This window comes from Vanellus vanellus, assembly GCF_965231255.1.
Source record: "Vanellus vanellus genome assembly, contig: HAP1_SCAFFOLD_35, whole genome shotgun sequence".
Lineage (NCBI taxonomy): Eukaryota > Metazoa > Chordata > Aves > Charadriiformes > Charadriidae > Vanellus > Vanellus vanellus.
In genome coordinates this window covers 1-21,977 of record NW_028128889.1, presented here as the reverse complement: position 1 = coordinate 21,977, position 21,977 = coordinate 1, and the positions used below count along the sequence as shown (strand labels likewise).

Sequence of the window (21,977 nt, the reverse complement as noted above, 5' to 3'; positions counted from 1 at the left end):
AGGCACTGCTCTTCTCAAAGCCCTTAAGAAATCGCTTTTTAACGCTCCTTTAATTATTATGGGGGGTTTCACCCCCTGCTGGCAATCCTACATCCCTGCTCTACCGGGCATTAGAGAACCTCTGGACTAGTTCCTGTCGTTTAACCCCGAGAAAAGCCGGCTTTGGCTAAAAACCAAACATCCTCCTCCCGCCCCCACCCCCTCTGAAAAAAAAAAAAAAAAAAAAATTAAAATCCTTACAAAACTGAAAAATCCTCCGGCTCCTCCGGCTGTGCCTGAGGTGAAAAACAGGTGGCTTTTAGTAAATTAAAAATAATAAAAAAAAAAAAACTAAAAACTCTCTCTCTCTCGGCCTCTGTTAGTCCAACTAAAGGGAGAGCGTTGGGAGGCGAGGGAGGAGGAAGGGGGAGGCTGTGGGATGGAGAGAGCCCTCCCCGTACCCCTCGGCTGTGCATCCTCGCAGCGCCGCGGGCAATGGGGGGCTGTGTGTTTGGGGGGGTCTTTGGTTTGCTCCCCTGACCTGCTGGGGGTGGGGGACGAGGGTTTGGGGAGGGTGGGGGTGGGATATCCGGCAGTGGGGTTACATTCATCGGGCGGTGCTGGGCGGCACGGCGGGAGCCTCCCTTGCTGTGCTGCGAGGCTGGGGCTCCCAGAGCGTGTTTCTGCTCCTGCTGCTTCACCTGCTGGAGCATTTCCCTCATCTTGCGCTGTGCAGTCCTGGGGAGGAGAGGGGAAAAGCAAGCGGTGGGGGTCAGGGCACCGCTTCTCCCCCTCTCACCCCCCCGCCGAGCCCCCACCGAGCATCTCACTGCTCCCAACTTGTCACTCTGGACAAGCCATAATTAATTCTGGGGGCGGTTTTGGGTGTGTTTTTTTTTTTTTTGTGCTTCCTCCATCGCTCCTCGAGAGCACCTGAATTTTTCTGTGGTGCTGAGATCCTGCTCGAGTGGACAGGAGACAAGGTTATGGAAGATGCACCCAGGTGGGACGCGCATGGCTTTGCCTGCACAGAGGAGTCCATTCACACCCTGGGTGCTGCTCTGCACAGCATTCAAAACACCCATTTTTAGCTCAATCAAGCCAATCTTCAATTTCAGTTCTCGCACAGCCGGGGGGAGCTACTGAAACACCTTCAGTGCATCTTGGGGGCACAGGGACCTCCCAAAAGAAGAGTGGCAGGGTGCTCGGGTGCTGCTGGGCTCAGCAAGCCCCGTGCCTTTCCTCGGTGGATGAAAGCGGCCGGGGAGGATCGGGTAAAGCCGCGGCCAAACCGTACCTGACTGGCAAAGAAATGCCCAATGATTTTAATGATGACCTCCTTGTTCTTGTCCGGGGTTTGGTCTCGTGGCACAATGACTTCCGCACTGGTTAAGTTTTACAGTTCGTTCACCTGGAGCGAACCACAAGAGGCTTCTGTTGTGGAAGAGCCAAAATCCTCCACTGCCACAGTCACGACGGCACCAGGCACCCTGTGTGTCTCCTCCTTCCTTGGAACCAACGAGAACCACCACCAGGACATGGGGGCTGAGGGTCAAGATGTCGCTGAGACCACTGAGCACCCAGGATTTATCCGCCTGGGGTGGGCAGGGGTGATGGGTGATGCCCAACTTTTCATCCCCGGGGCACCACCCCCCACCGTTTTGCCACCTTTGCCTGTCACGTGGCCGGCGGCGAAGGAAGGCACCTTGATGTGGACTTCAAGCTTCACTTCTTCTTTCAGGTTAAAGAAGTTATCCTCTTTCAGCTTCCCAAATATTCACCCCTGGGCCTGGGGAGGAGACGGACGGGAAGGAAAACCATCAGGCAGCGCCCGCTGTGCCCCTCCATCCCCAAAGCTGATGATGTCCCCATGTCCAGCAGCATCAAAACCACTGTACCCAGCAAAGAGCTCCCCCGGCGCTGAGGGAGGCCAAGCCAGGCTGGCAGCACAGTGGTGACCACAGGGATGCTCTCGACTTGGCCCTTACTGTCTCCCCCACCCACAGCCCCCACCCAGCACACCTTGAACTGAGCCTCGGGCGTCCCCATGATGATGACCATCTGGCCTCGGGACCTTCTGACGGGGCGATCTGGGGAGGGATGGGGGAGAGGGAGCATGAGCGCGGCCCCCACTTCAGCAAGACCTTCCCTCGGTGGGATGTCCCACCCCAGCGCAGGGCAACCCCACCATGCAGGAGCATCCCCTCCCACCCGAGCCGGGTTGATAACCAGGGTGCCGCAGGCCTGGCCTTCTACTAACGACAGGCCGGAGAGGTGGGCACATGCCAACTTCATGAAGTTCAACCAGGCCCAGTGCAAGGTCCTGCACCTGGGTCGGGGCAATCCAAGCACAAATCCAGGCTGGGCGGAGAATGGATGGAGAGCAGCCCTGGGGAGAAGGACCTGGGGGTGCTGACTGATGAGAAGCTCAACATGAGATGGCAATGTGTGATCACAGCCCAGAAAACCACACATATCCCAGCCTGCATCAGAAGTGTGGCCAGCAGGGCGAAGGATGTGGTTCTGTCACTCTGCTTTGCTCTGGTGATACACCACCTGGAGTACTGTGTCCAGCTCTGGAGCCCCCAACTTAGGAAAGACATGGACCTGCTGGAGCAGGGCCAGAGGAGGCCACGGAGATGCTGTGAGGGCTGGAGCCCCTCTGCTGGGAGGACAGGCTGAGAGTTGGGGTTGTTCAGCCTGGAGCAGGCGCCGGTCAGGGGGACTCCGTACAGACCTGAGAGGTACGCCCAGGAGCTCTATGGTGGGAGAGAAAATGAGAGTCAGTGATGGCCCCAGCGTGCCAGACCTTTCCCAGCCACCCCCAGCCCGACGCAGAGCAGCATGCCACCACTGTGAGCCCGGCAGGGACACGGGGACAACGCTTCAAGCCCTGAAACCCTGGGGTGATGTGCAGCCCCATCCCAGCGCGATGGGGCTGGGAGGCGGATGGGGGGTCCCAGTTACTCCCAGTCCCTCCCCACTGCCACGTTTCCACCCATGTCTTGCCTTTGTAGGGGAAAACCAGGACACAACTCTCTCCTGCTCTGCGTTCCAGCAAGTGCAACCAGATGCTACCTGCAAACCACCATTGCTCACATGGAGAACGAGCAGACCCAGCTCCCCTGCCCAGGCTGGACGCCGCTCTCGCTCCCAGCCCTCTAGTTAAACCCGCTGTGCCGAGGTTGTGCTCCCTCTCACATTGAGCCCACACTCCCCGTGTCCACCCTCTGCTTCTGGCCACGGGCTGCTCCAGGGCTCATACACCAACATGTCCTCTCCTGCCCAGCCACTCCTCAACGCCAGCGTGGACACTGCACCTCCTCACTTCCCTCCCTTCACCAGGAGCCTCATTCCTTCTCCTCCATCCTTCCCAGGTCTCTACAGCTCCACAGTTGAAGCTACTGCCACCGGCCCCAGGTCCTGCTGAGGATGCAGTCAGAAATGACCACTCCACAGTGTGAAACGTAAAGTACTTGGGTGGAAGGAGCAGAGGCCTCACCAGGGTGGCTTCAATAAGGTCCCACAAAGCTTTGGGGTGAAGGAGGTCCCACCAAACGCTGCCCTTTGGGACACCTGCCCAGCTCTTCTCCAGCACACCAACAAACACTCAACCAGACGCTTCCCCAAGGCCACGCTTGCTCGGGCCGTCGCCACGGGCAGAGCATCCCCCCGCACAGCCAGACCAACCGACCCTTCTCAGTGCCCTCCGGGGCCACCGCGCACATCACACTCACACGCCCCTCCGCACCACCAGCCTGGCACTCACCCTTCTCCTCTGACCACTCTGCTGCTGGCGTTGCCAGGAGAAGAAAACAGCACAAGTAAATGAACCCGTGCAAAAATAGAAGTTAAAGAGGACCGGCCAGTAAGGATAAAACAATATCCCGTATCTTATGAGGGGAGGAAAGGTCTAAAACCAGAAATTGATTCATTGTTGAAGGATGGATTGTTGGAACCCTGGATGTCACCTTATGATAGTCCAATTCTACCGGTCAAGAAGGCTGAGGGGAGATAGAGATTAGTCGCAGACCTACGAGAAGTCAATAAACGAGTACAGACTCGGCAGCCTGTGGTTTCGAACCCATATACCCTCCTGAGTAAAATATCGCATAATCATAAATGGTTTAGTGTAATAGACCTTAAAGATGCCTTTTGGGCCTGTCCATTAGCAAAGGAGAGTAGAAACTTATTTGCCTTTGAATGGGAAGATCCGGACACCGGGAGGAAGCAGCAACTCCGCTGGACCTCCCTGCCTCAAGGGTTCACAGAATCCCCAAATCTATTTGGACAGACGCTAGAGAAAATTTTAGGGGAGTTCCAGGCAGAACCCCCAGTACGAATCTTGCAGTATGTAAATGATCTGTTGTTATCGGGAGAGAAAGAGCAGAAAGTCAGAGAGACATCAATACGTTTGCTGAATTTTTTAGGAGAACAAGGATTAAGAGTGTCAAAGGCAAAACTGCAGTTTGTACAAAAGGAAGTAAGGTATTTAGAGCATTTAATTAGTGGAGGAAAAAGAGAAATCAATCCAGAACGAATTTCTGGGATTACAGCTTTAAGTGTCCCAAGAACAAAAAGAGAAATAAGGAAGATTTTAGGGTTACTAGGGTACTGTAGACTATGGGTTGAGGGCTACACTCAATTAGTAAAATTTCTGTATGACAAACTAGTAAAAGAAGGTCCAATACAGTGGACAGAAGACAAACAGGAGCCATTACAAAAACTGAAACAGAAGCTAAGAAAAGCCCTGGTTTTAGCCCTCCCCTCCCTAGAAAAAAAAAAAAAAAGAAACCAAAACCATTTCACCTTCTTGTAAACGTGGAAGAAGGGATAGCGCATGGAGTCCTAATGGAGGGATGGGGCGGAGAAAGGAAACCAGTGGCATACCTGTCCAAATTAATGGACCCAGTACGTGGGGGTGGCCCACATGCATGCAGGCAGTGGCGGGGACCGAGGCAGTCCCAGGTGACCGAGCTACCAGCACCTGAAACACCCCATCTCTTCAGCGATGGAGCAAACCTGGGAGGAGAGGAAGGAAGTGACCTGGGGTGGGTCCCTTTTTTGGGAGGAGAGACAAGGGAGGAGAAAGGGAGGAGTCAAGGAAGATGAGGGGGATGTTCAAGCAGGGAAAATGGAGACAAGGGGGGATCAATCCCCCGTTAACTACACCTGAAATCAAGCTCTTCCTTCTGGGACTGAGAGCCCTGTTGGCTTCTCACTCTTTGCTGTGGTCAGCAATTTCTCTTGTCACGCTCAGGAGTTTCACACCGTCTGTTCAATTAGCTACGGCTTACGCTGGGCCCTAATCTCCAGCTGTGTGCCTTAATGCATACCCCCAAAGTCATCTGCAGGTCACATCACTGTTTCCTATCCTCCATGTGCCAGTCTTCTCCGTCCCATGGTGGCTCTGAGCACCCTCCTCTCTGACCAGGCACCGTTTCAGCCCTTGGGAGTCACTCTTTCCCTTCGTGCCCTGCTGTCTGCCTGCAGCCTCATTGGCAGGCGCCGGGCACGCAAGTCCTTGCCTTGCACCGGAGACTGAATTGGACTCAAGCACGCTCAGCTGTGAAAATCAGGAACTTTATTTCTACAACCGAGTCAACATCAGCCCTTCTGCGCTCAGAGGAAGCCCCGGAAGGAAATGGTCGTGGAACAGGGCGGCCTGCTCTGGAGCCTCTTCGTCACGCTGCTCAAGCCTTTTTCCCCCACAGGACCTGCAGCAGCTCCTGCAGCCGAGTAAAGAATTCCACCAGCTTCTGGAGTGGAAATGGGCAGGAGCTAATCATGCCCGGTGGTGTTGGTGTTGGCCTTGGCCTCTGATAGGGGGTTGAGGCGGTGAGAAAATGACTCCAAGCCCGTGCTGTTGGAGTACCCCTTACTGCTGGGTGCAGTCCCATCTGGACCAGGATCCAGTCATAGAAGTGCTGGGTGGAGGTGTAGACTCCAGGCCGTTTGGCTCTGGCACAGCCTCTCCCCCAGCTGGTCACCCCAACAAGCCAGAAGTAGTCCGCGTTGTTGTCTTTGCACACCAGAGGACCACCGCTGTCACCCTGCAGGGGAGGAGAGAGGGTTGAGGTGGTGTTGGGTGGCCGCTGTCAGCGCTCTGGCCGGCTCCTTCTCTCTCCCAGCACCTGCCAGAGCTCTGCTCACTGCACACAACGGCGCTGCTCCGGCGCTGGAGCCTACAGAGCCTCATCTGGGAGAGGGTGGAGGGTCTGTAAGGTCGGGCGCTCTCTCATCTCTGCACAGTGCTCCCGGCTGTGTGGAAGGGGGATGCTTTGGGATCTGGACCTATGGGCTGCCGGGAGCACGGGATGGGCTTTCTGGGCAGCGTCCCCGGGCTCTGGGACAAGGCGGGCACTGGGCAAGGACCTGCAGCTGGGGAAGGGGAGGTGAGCACCAGCAGCGGTGGAGACCCAGCGGTGGCAGGGTGACTTGCCAGGCCAAGCACGTGCCGGGCGATGTTTGGGCGTTGCGAGAGGGCTGCCGGTGCTGCCGGGGCTTGACTTGCAGCATGTCCTACCTGGCAGGTGTCGATGCCACCCTGCGGATAGCCAGCACACAGGTTGTGGCTGTGGATGGCCCCTCTGTACCACCCGCTGCTGTTGCAGAGGTTGACATCAATGAGCTGGACCTTGGCCTCCTGCAGGACATCCGTTGACCCTGCAGCTGTGAGCACAGAAAGCAATGAAGCCCCAGCAGCTCCCCCCCTGCCTGGGTGAACCCCTTCCCTAGGGCTTGGCTTTGCGTCCTGAAGGCACTGTGCCCGTGTTTCCCCTCTGTCTGGCTTTGGGCGGTGGGTCAGCCCATTCTCCCTGGAGGCATATGTCCCCGCAGCCTCACTCCGGCTTTCACCTCTGCTCTCGGGAAGCTCAACCCCTCTCCCCAGTGTGCCGAGCTTGCACTCAGGACACCAGCACTTTTGGGGAACTCACATCTTGCAGTGGTGGCGCCCCAACCGCTGACGTAGCAGGTGCGCAGCTCTGACACTCTAAGTGAGGCATCGGGCACACAGGCAAGCTGGGTGTAGTAGTTGCACTGGACCGGCTGGTCCAGCTCCAGCAGGGCGATGTCGTTCCTCTGCGTGATATTCCTGTAGTGCTCGTGAACCAGCAGCCGCTTAATATGGCGCACTTGGGTCCCGGGGCCCAGCCGAGTCAACTGGGTGGCCCCGATCACCACGCGCCACATGCTGATGTGCCTGGAAGGCAGATGGAGAGGGGGGTCAGAGGGAGCGGAGCCACGTGCTGCAGCAGCCCCGCCGTTCCCTGCCTTCTGCTTCCCAGGGCAGAGAGGAGAGCAGTGCCACGCAGGCTGCCACCGCCCTGGCATGCCTTAGGCACGAGCCATGTGGCGCTGGAGGCTGCTAGGAAGCAGTGGCCCGAGCCCAGCCTTCTCCTGAGCACTCTCTGGGCTGGGCTCGGCAGTGCCCAGGCACTGGGCGTACTGGCAGGAATGGGGATGGGAGTAGCAGGCGGTGCTGCGCGCAGGGCACCCGCGAGGGTGGTGGGGACAGCCCCCTTCCCTGGCCCTCCTTACCTGGCCTCGATGAAGCAGTGTGCCGCCGTCAGCACCCACTGTGGGCTGATGAGGGACCCTCCGCAGATGTGCCCCGTGCCTGCTTCCCAGGGGTCCTGGATGCTGACGATCCAGGGCCAGGCTCCTGGACGGGCATCGGTGCCACCCACCACGCGCGACATGCCGTACTGGTAAGCCATGGGCCGGAGCCCGCAGGTCCCTCTGTAACCAGAAACTCATGACTGTCGTGCTCCACGGCGTGCTGCGCTTCAGGCTGAAGGTCAGCCCTCTTCCCTCCCCACAAGGCGCTGCACGGACAGCAGGGCCAGGGAACCCCCTGGGGCGGGCGTGCGTGCGCCCCTGTTTCTGCCTGAGCCCCGCAGAGGAGCTGTGCCAGCAGCCGGGGTGCTGGCCAGGATCTGAGGCTCCCAGGCGGGGTTGGGGAAGCTGTGGCCACGGGGGACAAGCAGGCTCCCTCCAGTGAACCCCATCAGGGTTGCCCAAGCTCCCCCCCAGAGCCTGGGGCCACTTACCCACAGCTGTCCCACGCGCCTTGCACAGGCCAGCACAGGGCCAGCAGGACGACGACGAGGAGCAGTTTCATTGCTGCCAGTGGCGGCACGTGGCACCTGCAAGAAGCGAACCGAGGGCCTGTCGCCACCAGTGCCGCAGCCGACGTAATGCCCGCAGTGCTCACGCTGCCCACGGTGCTCTTGTTCCCGGGGCTGATGTCACAGAGTCGCTGGTTCCGGGCACCGGGCCCGGTGGCCTCTTGGCAGAAGGGGGGGCACCATGGGGGGTTCCCGGCAGGAGGGGAGGCAGAAGCCGGCATGGGACACCCCCGACAGACCCCCGCTGAACGCTCTGCCTGCGGGATGAGGCTGTGCAGGCCCCGCGGCAGGCAGCAGCGCCTGGCTGCGAGCGCTGCCTGCTGACAGCTGGCAGCAAAAAACCCCGTGTGGCATCGCGGCCTCTTGGGGAAGTTCACTGCCACCCCGCTCTCTGCAGCCCTTTGCCACCAGGGCCTTCCCAAAACACATACACCAGAGAACAGAACTGCTACAGGCAGCATGCACGGCTTTGGGTGTTGAGGGGCCCATCTGGCTACAGCCGCAGCAGGCAAGCGGTGATGTGCGAGCGGGACGACTCCAGCACACCCACATGCTGCACTCCGTACCTATGCGCACGCCTGGGCGCACACACAGAATCACAGAACGGTTTAGGTTGGAAGGGACCTTGAAGACCATCAAGTGCCAACCCCCCTGCCCTGGGCAGGGACACCTCCCACCAGCCCAGGTTGCTCCAAGCCCTGACCAACCTGGCCTTGAACACTTCCCGGGATGGAGCAGCCACAGCTTCTCTGGACAACCTGCGCCGGGGTCCAACACCCTCACAGTCAAGAATTTCTTCCTAAGATCTATTCTAAACCTCCCCTCTTCCAGTTTGAAGCCCTTCCCCCTCATCCCGTCACTACACGCCCTTGTAAAAAGTCCCTCCCCAGCTCTCCTGTCGGCCCTTCAGGGACTGGGAAATGCCGGCACGTCAGTTTGTGTGCTGCACTCTGTGTGTGCACGCATCGTGTGTGCCCTGTGTGTGGGTGCACTCGGTGTCTGGGTGCACTCCGTGTCCCGGTACCCACACGGTGGGTGCACACTGTTTACGTGCAGTGTGGTGTAGATGAGCCTGTGAGCGTGCGCACTGCAGGTATGCGTTCACTGGGTGGAGCGCGTGCCGTGTGTGCGGGCATTTTGTGCGTATGCTGGCAGGCTGTGTGTGCCCGCACTGCGTGTGTGTGTGCGTGCTGCATGTGCATGCCTTCCACGCTCTGTGCATGACGTGCACGAGCACTGTGTGCATTACGTGGGGTGTTCCATGTGTGGTGGGGGCGTGTGTGGGGTGTTAGTGTGTGTTGGTCTGTAGTCAGTGTGTGTGTTCCTATGCAGTCGGGGTGTGTGTCAGTGTGTGTTGCTGTTGTAATAAGTAATTTAGCAAAAGAATTTTGCTTCAGCTCAAATGAATGTGTGCCCTCTATGGCTTCAGCTAAGATGGGTCTGTGCTCGCTGTGCGTTTGGGAAAGGGAGAGTGTTAGACAGGATATCGGACGAGAGCAACAGTTGGAAGTACAGAAACTTGCAGGGCAAAGGGTGGTGTCGTTAGCTAAGATAACCACAGGAGTGTAAGGAATGAAGAAGCCACAAGAAGGACATGGTGGTAAAGACTTCGAGCCTCCCTCCAATGACTGTCAGGAAGACCCCTGAGGCAGCACAGCGCCTGCGCCGCTGGAAGGGGGGGGCATGTTCGGGGGTGGGCTGCATTCCAAGAACTCATTGATTATGTATTTGGGGGTGGGTTGTGTTCCAAGAACTCAAGAGGAATCGCTGATGGAAGTTGAAGAGGCTCTGAAGGAATATTCAGCAGTTTTCTGGGACTGATCCAGAGACTGTTGCTGGCCAGGAATTATTAAAAAATAAATTTTGTCACCCATGCCTGGCCAGGTATTAGGAAAAAAATGGAAAAGATGGAAGACTGGCATGAGAGAGGAATGAATGAGCTGTTACGAGAAGCACAAAGAGTGTATGTGAGGTGCGATGAGGGGAAACAGAGGGCAAAAGCAAAACTAATGGTAGTGACTGTAAAAATGTCCTGGTTTGAGAGACACAGGACTAATTTCTCTTCTAACACTTGGGAAAACTGCACTTTCAGAAGACTCCAGTGTCTGAATTTGTGAAAATATTTACTTTACAGCCAGCTATGGTGTGTGGGTCTCAAGGTCTCAGTGTTTTCGAGCTCGCCAGGTGCAGGGATGAGGAGGAGCGAGACGCGGGCACTTGACCCAAGCTGGCCAACAGGATTATTTCATACCATCAACGTCACACTCATTATAAATTAGAAAGTTTGCTGCGAAGTCGCTCTCTCCCTTGATGGCTGCCATCCTGAGAACTTCGTGCCCTGGTGCCGGAGCCCTGAGGCCTTCCCTTCCTCCTGAAGCCGCAGCGCTCGCAGTGTCCCACATTAGCTGTCCACTGCTGGGAGTGCACAGCTTCCTACTGATAGAATTGGCTGAGCATAATCTTTGCATATTCCGTATTGGTGTCGGGATCAATATCAGTTCTTTAGTGCTGTTAATGTTAATTATCTAATCTTATTTTATTAAATCTGTTTATACTTCAGCTCTCAGGTTTTCTTGTTTTTCCCGATTTCCCTTTCCCAGGTGGGGAGGGGTCATCGGGTGATAGAATGATTGTCTAAATGACAACAAATTGTTATGGGTCTCTCAAACCATAACAAAAAGAAATAACAAAGACTAAAGATAAAGGGCCCCAGAATCCGGGGCCAGGGATGAGAGCACACAAGATACAGGGAGCCCATCTGCTGCTGCTCAAAAAGCCCATGTGAATGAAATCAGGAGCCCCAGAGGGCGGAAAGTGTCACCATTGTGGGCAGGAAGAACATTTTAAGAGAGAGTGTCCCAGGCAAAAGAGAGATCAACGAGTGTTTAAAATCTATCAACAGGAAGAATAAGGGTGTCAAGGGCTCTACCTGCTGGGGGAAGAAAGAATTAGTGAGCCCTTGATAAATTTAAAATCAGGCCCCCAGGAGGAAATTTACACCTTTTTAGTAGACTCAGGAGCTGAGAAGTCTTGTATTATGAAATTGCCTTTGAATGGGAAGATCCGGACACCGGGAAGAAGCAGCAACTCCGCTGGACCTTCCTGCCTCAAGGATTCACAATATACCCAAATCTATTTGAACAGACACTAGAGAAAATTTTAGAGGAGTTCCAGGCAGAACCCGGAGTACGAATCTTGCAATATGGAAATGATCTGTTGGTATCAGGAGAGAGGGAGCAAAAAGTCAGAAGGAGACATCGATACGTTTGCTGAATGGTTTTTTTTGGAGAACAAGAGTTAAGAGTCTCAACGACACAACTGCAGTTTGTACAAAAAGAAGTATTTAAGGCATCTAATTATCAATAGAAAAAGCAAAATCAATCCAGAACGAATTACAGCATTAAGTGTGCCAAGAACGAAATAAGAAATAAAGAAGATTTTAAGGTTGCTAGAGTACTGTAAATTATGGGTTAAAGGATACAGTCAGTCAATAAAATTTTTCTATGACAAACTTGTAAAAGACAGTCCAATACAGTGGACAGAAGACAAACAAGAGCAATTTAAAGAATTAAAGCAGAAGTTAATAGAAGCCCCGGTTTTAGCCCTCCCCTCCCTAGAAAAAAAAAACAAAGAATTTCACCTTCTTCTAAACACTGAAGAAGGGACAGCGCATGGAGTCGTAATGCAGGAACGGGGCGGAGAAAGGAAACCGGTGGCATACCTATCCAAAATTAATGGACCCAGTATGTTGGGGGTGGCCCACATGCATACAGGCAGTAGTGGCCACAGCAATATTAGTAGAAAAAAGCCAAAAATTAACCTCTAGAAGAACCCTAATCGTACATACCCCCACACTGTATGAACTATCTTATCTCAAAAGTCTGGCCAGTGGTTAACAGATTCCAGAACTTTGAAGTACGAAACCATTTTAATAGAAAAGAATGATTTGACCCTCGTAGTAGACGGAAACCTGAATCCTTCACAACTCCTGTAGGAACAGGCAAGTGGGGAGCCGCATCATGATTGATTAGATGTTATAAATTACCAAACCAGGGTAAGAGAAGACCTAATAAACACACCAATGCCCTATGTAAAAAAAAAAAAAACAACAAAAACAAAACCAAAAAACTATCCAACAGCTTTTTAGAGACGGTTCCTCCTGATGTATAGATGGAAAGAGAGCAAGTAGTTATGTCATCATTTTGGGGGAAGAAAAAGCAGTAATTGAAGAAGGAGGATTACCAGCAAATTAGTCAGCCCAGAGTTGTGAACTATATGCTCTGAAGAGAGCTTTAGATTATCTCCAGGGAAAAGAAGGCATTATCTATACAGATTCAAAGTACGCATATGGAAATTAACCATGAGAAGGAAGTCTCGTGTTTTTGCTTTGACAGGAAAAAGCCCTGGAGAGCCTTCAGAAGGCGTATAAGAATCAGTGCTGCTGCATGAGAGCGACAGACAGCAAAAGCCTTGAGAGTGCCTTCGGACTGGGGTGGCACCAAACCCCTTCGACCCTACTTTGCTGCAGTTGTAATTGTTGCGTGTATCTACAGGATAAGTGTAAGAATTGTAATAAGGTCATTTGAGGTCCCCGTGGCAGACAGGAGCAGTACCTCTCCCAAGTCCTCGATCTTTAGTGTATCCGATGTGGGAATACAACCCCAATAGATAAGTGTAACTGGATTAGACATTACTGTTGCAGAACCACAGAGAATTACGTAATGTGGACCGACCCAACCAGAATGTTCATAGATCCTCGAAATATCAACTCCAATAAGAGTTCCGGGACTGAAGAAAGGACCCTATTGTGCCACAAGAATCAGAGATACCGAACTAAAGAGGGTGGAGGGCAAGACCAGGTTGGCCTCTGGACTCGCTGCCAAGCAGAACTATTTCTCGGCTGTTGGAGGCACCCCAATAGGCACGAGAGGTAGGAGTATAAGCCAGGGTGGACCTCCACTTCCAGTGGTATTATCACTAGTGGTATCTCTAGTATCTGGTGACGAACTTAAGAATAGGCAGAACAAGATTAAGAGCAACCAGCCCAATCATTAGGAGAAAGTCTCATTTTTCAGTCATGGATTTTCACGTGTTTTCTTTTCAAGCAACCCAAAGAGGGCACGCTTTTATAGACATCAGCAATTAAGTTCTCCGTCCCATCCAGAAAAGCCTTTTCCTAAAGGCGCTCTCCTTCCAAGGGCAGACCCACAAAAAGAAGCCCTCTCTGCTTAATCCATTTCACAGAGAATTTCAAATGCAAAATAGAATTAAACAGGACGTCTTTTCCCCGCTTCAGGGAAAGCCACTAATATAGACCTTGGCAACATATTTAGCAAATCTATCATTGTAATGCCTTTGCATTGCCCATTTCCAGCTGGAGGGCAGGTTGAAAGGACTCTCATAAAATAAAACAAAACAAAAAAATCCAACCACAGAACATATTCCTGTGTAGGGGGTAATTTTATGAAAATAGGACAGAAGTGAAATTCCTGTGAAACAGAGGGGTTATGATTGTTACCGTCTTCTTCAGCCTTATCAATCTGAATATCTTTTTACAGGTACAAGGCAACAAGAAACATTCTCAAGGTGCAAAAAACCCCCACCTATTCACCTCTTTACCCCAAAGATCTTTTCACCACACAGATTCCACCACCAATACACAGCTGCTAAATATCCCCGGCTGCTGCCGATCCGTAAGAAACCCTTCAAAATACAAGAGAACGCTGAGCCCAGCGCGCTGACGGTGCTGCCAGGGCTGTGAGTCAGAGCTGGACATAGTCGCAGCCCCTGAGGTTGAAATCAGCCCCACACTTAGGCACAACCCGGGGTTTTAAGCCTCGCTACAAACCAGCCCCCCGCTTTTGAAAAAAATAAAAAAACAGGGAGATTCACCTCGAAATGAACCATGTTCTTGATGCCGAAGTGGTGCTGGTCCATGGCCGCCGCCGCCCTTAGGGCCAGTTCCATGGGGCTTCGCTTGACCTGGAGCAGAACTCGCGGGCGTGAGGACAACAAGCCTCCTACACAAAATCTAAAAAAAAGGAAAAGTTCAATAAGATTTGCTGTTACTCACCCATCAAACCCTAACCACTACAACTGGCCCTTTCACAACCAGGCCTGATCGCAGAAGAAAACTGAATTATCCCAATTCCCGGTTCAAACACAAGGCGTGGACCTGCCCAGACCCCATGTGTGGGCTGGGGAGATGGGGGGCTCTTCTTCTCAAAACCCGCAGGAGGAGAAAGGGCAGGAGTGTTTTCCCAGCCCTGGAAGAGGTGTGGGGCTGCCCAAGCGCTGAGGTGTGGGGAGAGGTGGGAGGGAGGAAAAGACTGCCCAGGAGTGGGGTTGGAGGAACGAAGGGGCTCCATCCCTGAGGGAAACGCTGCTCCCGGCCTCGCAGGAGGCTGTGGGGCCACCCCAGAGATGGATCTGGGGGCTATCCCTGAGGGAAACACCATTCCCAGCCTTGCAGAAAGCTGTGGGGCTGCCCCAGGGATGGGTTTGGGGGCTTTTCCCCGAGGGAAACGCTGCTCCCAGCCCTGCAGGAGGCTGTGGGGACACCCTGGGGATAGGTTTGGGGTTAAGGGGGTTTCTATCCCTGAGGGAATCATTGCTCCCACCCATGCAGGAGGCTGAAGGTCAACGGCAGGGATGGATCTGGGGGCTCTCCCTGAGGGAAACACCATTCCCGGCCACACAGGAGGCTGTGAGGACACCCTGGGAATGCGTTTGGGGGCTCTTCCTGAGGGAAACGCCGTTCCCAGCCATGCAGGAAGCTGTGGGGCTGCCCCGGGGATGGATTTGGGGGAGTTTGGTAGCTCTTTCTGAGGGATAACGCTGCTCTCGGCCTCACAGGAGGCTGTGCTGATGCCCTAGGCATGGGTCTGGGGTCTCTCCCTGAGGGAAATGCAATTCCTGGCCACGCAGGAGGCTGTGGGGACACCCAGGCATGGACCTGGGGGCTCTCCCTGAAGGAATTGCTGCTCCCGGCCTTGCAGGAGTCTGTAGGGCAACTGCAGGAATGGATTTGGGGCTCTCCCTTGTTGTAAAATCACCAGATTTTGGTTATAGCAGAAGTAGAATGTGAGAGCACTGTGTGTTCTGAAAGTTGTAACCATAGAGCCCTCACTAGGTAATCGTTGTTTTGTATCAAGGAACAAGTAGAACCCAGATGAAACAATTAAGAACAGAATAGAGAAGTTTTGTTTGAGGCTAGTAATTATAGAAACCTGTTATACACCAGTGACACTGCTTAGAAACCCCCTTACCCTTCCCATCTTGGTTTAAATATCTACACTCAAATTAATAGATATTAATAGAAATAACCATTGATTATTTGGATATGGGTATTGAGAGTAATGTATAGTCAAGGGACCAATCAGTGAAAATCAAACCCATAAGATGTATTTGGGAACTAGGTATGACCTAACCTAGCTGTAGCTTTGAAGTACCTGTCAAGAAAGCGAGGAGTTGTAGGCCTGGTTAGTAAACCGAGAAAATCTTCTGGAGGTTCCAAGATTAAAGGTGGCGTGGAACTCTGTGACCAAGCTGAGCACGCGCAAGGACCGGGTTCAACCAGCGGACAGAGTGAGGAAGACCCTGGACGACCACCAGAAGACCCTGGACAACCACCAGTGTACCTGAAGGTGCATGCGTCACGGACATTTACATATATTAATGAGTTCCTGGAAATCATATGAATATGTCAATTGTTTCTCGGAAATGTAATGAATATGTATATTTTAATTTTTGTAGTGGAGCAACTCGGTACGCACACTGGGTGGAGTGATCCCCTGTGCGCCCGGCGCCGTAATAAGGCAGTGCCTGCTTTCTAAACTTAAATTAAGGCTTAGAAAGTTTGGTTCTGCCGATTTACGGTAACAGTGGGGGGAGGGGGGGCTGCGTTTCGGGAGGGGATGAGGAGGCGACAGGTGACACCTCCTTTTGGGGAGGTACATTGTACTCGGAGACGTGGCGCGCAGCCGCCGCACCGGGAGGGCTGTCCGGGGGCGGCGGGGCCGGGCCTCGGGGAATGGGGGCGGAAGAGACGGCCGGGCCGGTGCCCGGGGAGGGGGCAGCCCCCCCGGCCCGCCGCCGCCGGTAGCGGAGTTGAGCGATTTCAGGCGGAATTGCGGCATTGGCAGAAACCCCCCGTGACGTCTGAGCAGCGGGGGGCTCCCACACCCCCGCACGGGGGCTTCGGCGCGGGGGCTCCCACACCCCCCGCACGGGCTCCGGAGGCAGGGCCCCGCCCGGCACTGACGCACAGGGGCTCAGCGCGCTGCCTGACCGCCACCCGCACCCCCGCACCGACCCGCCCACGGCTACCGGGGGGAGGACAGCAGCGGCGGGGACACCCCGGCTCGGTACGGGCGAAAAATAACGCACACAACCCCTCCGCCAGCGCCTGCCCCCGAACCGGCACATTTGCATAGACCACGCCCCCTCCCATAGATTTCCACACACGGCGCCTCCAGAACGAGTCCTCCCATGCGCCACCGCCCCCGCGCCCAGAGATTCGCATGCGCCACGCCCCCGACTCGCTATATTTGGATGCACCACGCCCACAGTCACACTATTTGCATAGGCCACGCCCCCTCGCACCACCCACCTACCAGAGGCCACTCACCCCGGGCGAGGAACGGGGCGAGCAAAACCCGCAGCGGGCCCGGGGAAGACCGGGCAGCCGGTTCCTCCCGCTCGGGGTCCCGGAAGACTCCGCGTTTGGGGAAAGACCTCCCCTCCATCCCATTCTTGGCCTATTCCAACTTTCACTTTTGGATGAAACAGCCCAAAAAAGGGAAAAAAGGGGGTTTTAAACATAATTTTTGGGCCCGAATTCACCCAAAGGCGCTCAGGCAGTATCAAAGCTCCAGAATAGTTTAGTTTTTGAGGGGTTTTCCAGAGGTGCTGCACTGAAAGTGCGGAACGGGCGTCCGAATGGAGTTGGGGATGGGAAAAAAATCCCAAATTGCGCTGGTAGCTTCTCCCAGGCCCCATTTGTATTAAAAAAATCCAGTTCCCCAAGTTATGTTATAGACAAATAAAGCACCAAATTACTCCCGATTCCTTTCAAGGCGCCGGTGACAGGATCACCCAGACAAAGACGACACGCACGGGGACACACAAATGTCGCTGACAAAAGGATTTGCAGCACTCAACAATTCCCAGCTTTCTTCCCCCCAAATTGTTTAGATTTGTCCAATGATATTTCCTGAATCCTGGGTAGAAAAAAATAATAATAAAAAAATAACTGGGGAATAAAAGCGGGGAGGGAGAAGGGGGTTTGGTGGTGAGAGGAGTGCTCCTCTGTGTATTTGTCCAAAACTCTGGTTTTAAGCCCTGAAAAAAAGGAGGTAGAGGCAGCGTTGTGAGGATTTAATGCGTTTTAAAACACTATGAAAAAGAGCTTTTTATAGATTCACCACCAAGGAAGAAAATTGTATTTAGGAAGGTGGGAAAACTGCCCCAAAAAAAAGTAGGAAAAAGCACCCCCAAAAAAGGGGGAGAAATGGGGGGAAACTGCCCCAAAAAGGAGGAAGGAAAAAAAAACTGAAAAGGGGCGGGGGGGGAACGAACAACACTTTATAGGAAGGGTTAAAAGCTGCTTTAAGGAAGTGCTAAAACCGGCTTTTTTCCACCGGGAAGCTGGGAGACCCCCTCATTTCCCACCTTTAAAACCCGCTTTTTGCTCCAAAGCTAGGAAAAAAAAAAAAAAAACACCAAAACAAAACACCGCCCCGGAGGGAGGTGGGTGGAAAGGGCTGTGTGTGGAAAGAAAAGCTTTAAGGACAGGCTGGGCTGGGGAAAGGTGGTGGGCCCCGAGGGAGGGCTTGGGGAGCGGGGCTAGAAGCGTGGGTTTGGGGCAAAACTCTGGGAAAGAAACTGCAGGACAGGGCCAATCTGAGGATACAGTTTTAGCGAAGCTTCAAGCAAAGGGCGACCAAAGGTGCCTCTTCTCCTTTTGTGGGCTGGTTCTGTCTAAGTTATTCATGCGAGTGGACTTTTGCCACACGGGATGGGAACGTTCGCTTCCCGGGATAGCTGATGCCCCTGGATAACCACTGCCCGCGAAGCACTGCGAAACCCCGTGTTCAAAAATGAGAACAAAGCCCGGGTTTTGCCTCTCGGAAGGATCTCTAAGCACCGTCTCCACGTTGTTTTCAGTACCTTTCTGGTTGTTTTCTTTCCCCCCATCCCCGTGATGTCCGTCGGGGGGGCTGGCGGAGCTCTGCAGGCGGATGTCCATCTCATTGTGGGGAGGGCTGGGCTGGTTTCGGCCTCGCATTGCCCGACGCGGAGAGAAGCGCTGGTGTGGAGCTCGTTCTCCTCGACGCGGCCCCGCCCCTCTCGCTCGCGTTTGCCGCGGCGACGCAGGGGGGCGTGGCCCGGATCTGCCCCTCGGCACATGCGCGGTTGGGCGGACGTGATGGGGAGCACTTCCGGTGTGCGTCGGCGGTCGGGAGCTCTGACGGTCGGTACCGGGGGGGACGGGGGCCGAGGAGAGCAGGAGCGGGCGGGCGGGCGGTGGCGGTGGAGTCCATGGCCAGTTTGGGAGGTTTGTGGGGTGGCGGGACCGGGCTGGGGGGCTCGGGGGGCGGTCTGGGCCTGTTTGGGGGGGGGCAGAGCCGAGTGGGGGGTCCCCGGGGAGGACAGGGCCGATTCAGGCCCCTCCCGTCCCCCGCTGCCGCCCCCTCACCCCCCGCTCGCTCCCCGCAGGTGGCGGCAGCCCCGGCCGCAGCGCAGGGTGCCCGGGGCCGGCCTGGCCGGGCGCTTGGCTCCGCTGTGGGCTCCGCTCTCAGCCCCCCCCGGCAGGTCAGCCCGGCCGTGCCCCCTTGGCCCGCCTCCAGCCCACGGCCGAGCCCCCCCAGGTACCCCCGAGATGGGTCGGGGGGTGTCAGCGCTGGGCCCCCTGAAGCGGGGGTGGGTGGTGGGCACGGGCATTGCTGGGAGCCCGTGGGCAGCCCTGGGACCCCCTTAAAGCCCACGGAGAGCCCCGGGGCCCCCTTGTCTCCCCCGGAGCCGACGGGGAGCTGTAGCTGTGGAGTCAGCTTAAGGAGTCTGCCCTAAGGACTGCTGCTTTTTGGAGCGTTGGGGGAGGGGGAGGGTTGTCGGTGTGGGGAGTGGAGGTGTGTGGGAGGAGTCCCGTGTCTTGAGGGAGGTTTGGGGGTGTTGAGCAGATTTGGGGGAGTGGGGGAGGGGTCCCCTCCTTTGGAGCTCCCTGGTTGGTTTCTTCTCAACTGTGGGAGGCAGCGGGCGAAGGGGGAAGGCAATAGAGTGGGTTGCTGTATTTCAGTCCTTGGTTGAGAGTCAGCGACTCTGCTCCCTTGCTGCTCAGCAGACTCTTAGCTCCGTGGGGCTGTTTCTCCAGGCAGGCTACGACTGCAGAAACGGCCCCACTTCCTCGGAAGAGTTGTTAGCGGTGACGTCTCCTGGGAACGTACTGCCTGACGTTGGATAGACCTGGCACCACGCAGCAGCTCAGAGCCCCACAGCGTATGCTGCCGCTCTCAGTTGGCTCCATCAAATTCTCCGACCTGAGAATGCCAAAGGTACAGAGTTGAAACGGGCTGTTCCTCACCCGCTGAGTCAGATGAACCTTTTTGCACCCAAGTTGGCTGGGGACTGCTCCTGCCTCACCGCCTTCAGGCGGAGCATGGCTGTGAGCAGGGGAGCTCAACACACAGTGCTTGCTGATTGCACCTGCTCCCTCGGGGGGGCACCCGCAGCCGTGGTATGGGAGGAGGAAGGACAGCACGAGGGCTAGAGACAAACTTTTTATTTCTTTAACGTTTCACATACGCAGCACCCCAGAGGGGTTCCCGGCCCCACTCCCCACAGCCGCTCAGTATTCGGGGCACTGTTGGTCTTCTGGGCCTGGCGCTGTCACCATTTGCAGGGCTGGCAGAAGCAGACACGGCTAGTGGCATCTCCACCAGCCCTTCAGGTAGCCCCACAGCCGGGCGCAGCCCTGCCGCAGGCACCTTCCTGCCCTGCACAGCCCTGGGTCTGCCTGGCCACACTCCCTGCCCGTGGTCTTGCAGGACTCCTCCGTCTTTGCGTTCAAGGCCTGGAAAGCACAGGTGATCTCCTGCACCCGCTCCACCTTGTCCATGTCCATGGCTGGGGGCCTTCTGGGGGACAGGTGCTTGTCCGTGGGCCTCTGTGTCCTGTCCATCCCCTGCTGGGGAACCCACTCTTTCTCGGTCCCTGCTGGCAGCTCCTGTGGAGGCTCCTGGCCCAGGACCGGCCCCAGTTTCCGCACTGCCCCACCAGCAGCCATGGGAGAGCGGGGTTGTCCTGAGTGTGTGAGCACCACTGGCTCTGTTGCTGCACTGGGCCAGGGCTCCAGGAAGTGGTAGAGGGAGCTCTGGGAAGAGGAGGTGCTCCTCAACAGGCTGCTGCAGTCCTCCGAGTTGGCCAGCGAGCACAAGCTGCAGGGGCTCTTGCGGTGGCCCTCGGGGGGCCCAGGAGCCCAGGGGGTGCCTGGACCAGAAGCAGCTGTCCCCACTGATAGGACCTATAGGCGGCAGAGGAGGGCAGGGGGACGTGGGGGCTTGGGGGGGGTGGGGGGTAGAGAGAGGCATCACTGCTCAGATGGTATATGGTTGGCAGGGAGCCCAGTGGGTCCTGTGGGGCCCGGTGCTTCCTCCTCGCTGCCTCCTCGGTTGCCCTGCAGAGGAGGAGAGAGAAGAGACCCGCTGCACCCTGTCTCCTCCGTCGGGGCCCACGGGCAGCACCCCCTCCTCAGCAGGCGGGCAGGGCTGCCCAGCACAGGCAGGGCAGGGCACGGGCTGAGGGTCTGGGGCAGGATCTGGGGGTCTCCCCCACGCTCCCTGCTTCTCCTGCATCGACTTGAGCTCCCATCCTTCATCCGCTAGCCGAGAAGCTGCTGAGGGAGGGGACAGAGTGAGCGGCCGGCAGCCCTTGGCACAGCCCCGGCTCAGGGCTGCCGTGGGGTGTGTGCTGTTTGCCCGGTGCTCGGTGCTGGGGCCACTCACTGCTCTGCTCCTGCGGGCGGGCTCTCACGTGCGTCATCCCTTGCTTTGGCTTCTTCCAGTCCCTCTGCAGGACCCCGGGAGCTGGGTGAGACGGGAGCAGCTCCCAGCCCCGCGCCGCAGCCCCCCACCCCTCCCCACGCTGCGGCACAGTGCGGTGCAGCAGTCACTTACCTGGAGCCGCTTGGTCCGTAGCACAGAAGAGACCGCGCTGAGCCCCATCAAAAGCATCACGCGCGGAGCCAGGTGAGCTGTGGGGGGGACGTTGGAGTCCCTCCTGGCACCAGCTGCGGTGCAGCCGCGCAACCCTGGGGTGCCCCCCATGGGAAATGTTAAAGAAATAAAATGTTGGTCTCTATCCCTGGTGCTGTGGTTCATCCTCCCATCCCGCGGCTGGGGCTGTGCCCCCCTCAGTGCCCGACCCAGTGGGACAGGCTGGCACTGCTGGCACCCACCAACCTGGGGGGGTGGTGGTGTCGGGGGAGCTGGGTGGGCTGGAGAAAGGGAGGAAGCACCTCTTGAAACCAGCTGGGCCCTCTCCAGCCACAAAACCCTCCCCAGAGGCACCAGAGGGGACCCCCAGATCCTTGAAGGGCTGCCCCAGACTCCCTCTGGCCTGCAAGAGTCCCCCCCAGGACCCCTTACGGACACCCCAGTGGCATCCCAAATCTGGGTTCTTTACCTGCTGGGCAAGCCAGTAACACACTGTGTGGGAGCAGCCAGCCAAGCCGGTTTCAGAGCACCAGAGGTGAGAGGCAGGGAGCTGCCATCCCACTCAGCTCCATCCCCGCCGTGCCTTGGCTGTGCAGAGAGAACTTGGGGGGAGCTGCAAAACAGCTCAGCCCGGGCTTATCTCCAGATGGCACAG

General features: G+C 56.0%; 2 protein-coding genes across 2 annotated transcripts in view; one reads left to right on the top strand and one right to left on the bottom strand.

The window, feature by feature from the left end:
* Nucleotides 1–1,593, top strand: part of LOC309683849 (sentrin-specific protease 2-like) — a gene marked incomplete at both ends in the record, with an annotated part of 225,542 nt that extends 223,949 nt beyond the window's left edge. Inside the window, one exon of the mRNA XM_082499842.1 lies at nt 1,588–1,593. Within this exon, the coding sequence (XP_082355968.1) occupies nt 1,588–1,593 (6 nt within the window). The remainder of the gene's footprint in view (nt 1–1,587) is intronic.
* A 1,102-nt stretch (nt 1,594–2,695) lies between these two features.
* On the bottom strand, nt 2,696–7,682 carry LOC309683848 (acrosin-like; the record flags this gene model as incomplete). Its single annotated transcript, XM_082499841.1, has 5 exons — nt 2,696–2,716; nt 5,862–6,032; nt 6,506–6,651; nt 6,918–7,183; nt 7,522–7,682. 5 exons carry the CDS (start codon nt 7,680–7,682, stop codon nt 2,696–2,698), a joined length of 765 nt encoding a protein of 254 aa, XP_082355967.1.
* Between the last annotated feature and the right edge of the window lie 14,295 nt (nt 7,683–21,977).